This window comes from Fulmarus glacialis, unplaced genomic scaffold (genome assembly GCF_000690835.1).
Source record: "Fulmarus glacialis isolate BGI_N327 unplaced genomic scaffold, ASM69083v1 scaffold32312, whole genome shotgun sequence".
NCBI classification, from domain to species: Eukaryota; Metazoa; Chordata; class Aves; order Procellariiformes; family Procellariidae; genus Fulmarus; species Fulmarus glacialis.
Genome location: NW_009198977.1, coordinates 1 through 915, shown reverse-complemented (window position 1 = coordinate 915; position 915 = coordinate 1). Strand labels below are relative to the sequence as shown.

The following is a 915-nucleotide window of genomic DNA, read 5'->3' as shown; positions in this document are numbered from 1 at the left end:
GATGATGAAGAAGATGAAGAAGATGAAGAAAAGGAAGAAGAGGAAGACAATGAAGAAGAAGAAGACGACGATGACGATGAAGACAACGAAGAAGATGACAAAGACGACGAAGAAGATGACAAAAATGATGACGAAGACAATGAGGAAGATGACGATGAAGATGAAGAAGGTGAAGAAGAAGACGATGAAGAACAAGAAGTCGACGATGAAGAAGAAGACGATGACAAAGATGACGAAGAAGATGATGACGAAGAAGATGACGATAAAGAAGAATAAGAAGACAATGACGACCATGAAGAAGACGATGATGACAAAGAAGAATATGATGAAGACGATGAAGAATATGATGAAGACGACGAAGAAGACGACAACAAAGAAGACGAAGACGACGAAGAAAAAGATGAAGACGATGAAGAAGATGATGAAGATGAAGAAGAAGACGATGAAGAAGATGATGAAGATGAAGAAGATGACAAAGATGACGTAATAGCGATAGTAGTGGTGGTAGTGTGTGGTAGCGTGTGGTAGTGTGTGGTGCCGTGGGGTATCTTCCAAAGTATGACACCTATTCTCGGCCAGTGATGCATGAAAAGCGCTCTCGTGCTGGCTCTGCGCTTGTACTGCAGGCAGGGAGAGCTGCAAAGTGGCAGCACCGGATGGTGCAGCAAGGCTGGAGCCCCAAGGCTGGAGCCCTTCCAAGCCCAGGCTGTTTTGCACAAGCCAGAAGCCCTGGGGAAATGGAGCCAAGGGAAGAGCAGAGCTCGCTCCCGCCCCAAACTTGCAACAGGCAAGAGACCCTGAGAGAGCCAGGGCACGAGTGGTGCCTTGGAGGTGCAGGAGCAGCGGGCAAGAAGGGAGCCGAAAGGGCCCAGAGGAGCCCTGCAACGGGCTGTGCTCAATGCTACGGAGGACAAG

At 48.4% G+C, this 915-nt stretch overlaps 1 protein-coding gene across 1 annotated transcript; it reads left to right on the top strand.

Annotated features, from left to right (window-relative positions):
* Window positions 1–42: 42 nt before the first annotated feature.
* Window positions 43–426, top strand: LOC104073370 (glutamic acid-rich protein-like; the record flags this gene model as incomplete). Its single annotated transcript, XM_009573096.1, is given in 1 exon segment — window positions 43–426. A coding segment is annotated over 1 exon segment (384 nt), but the record flags the coding sequence as incomplete, so codon positions are not given.
* Between the last annotated feature and the right edge of the window lie 489 nt (window positions 427–915).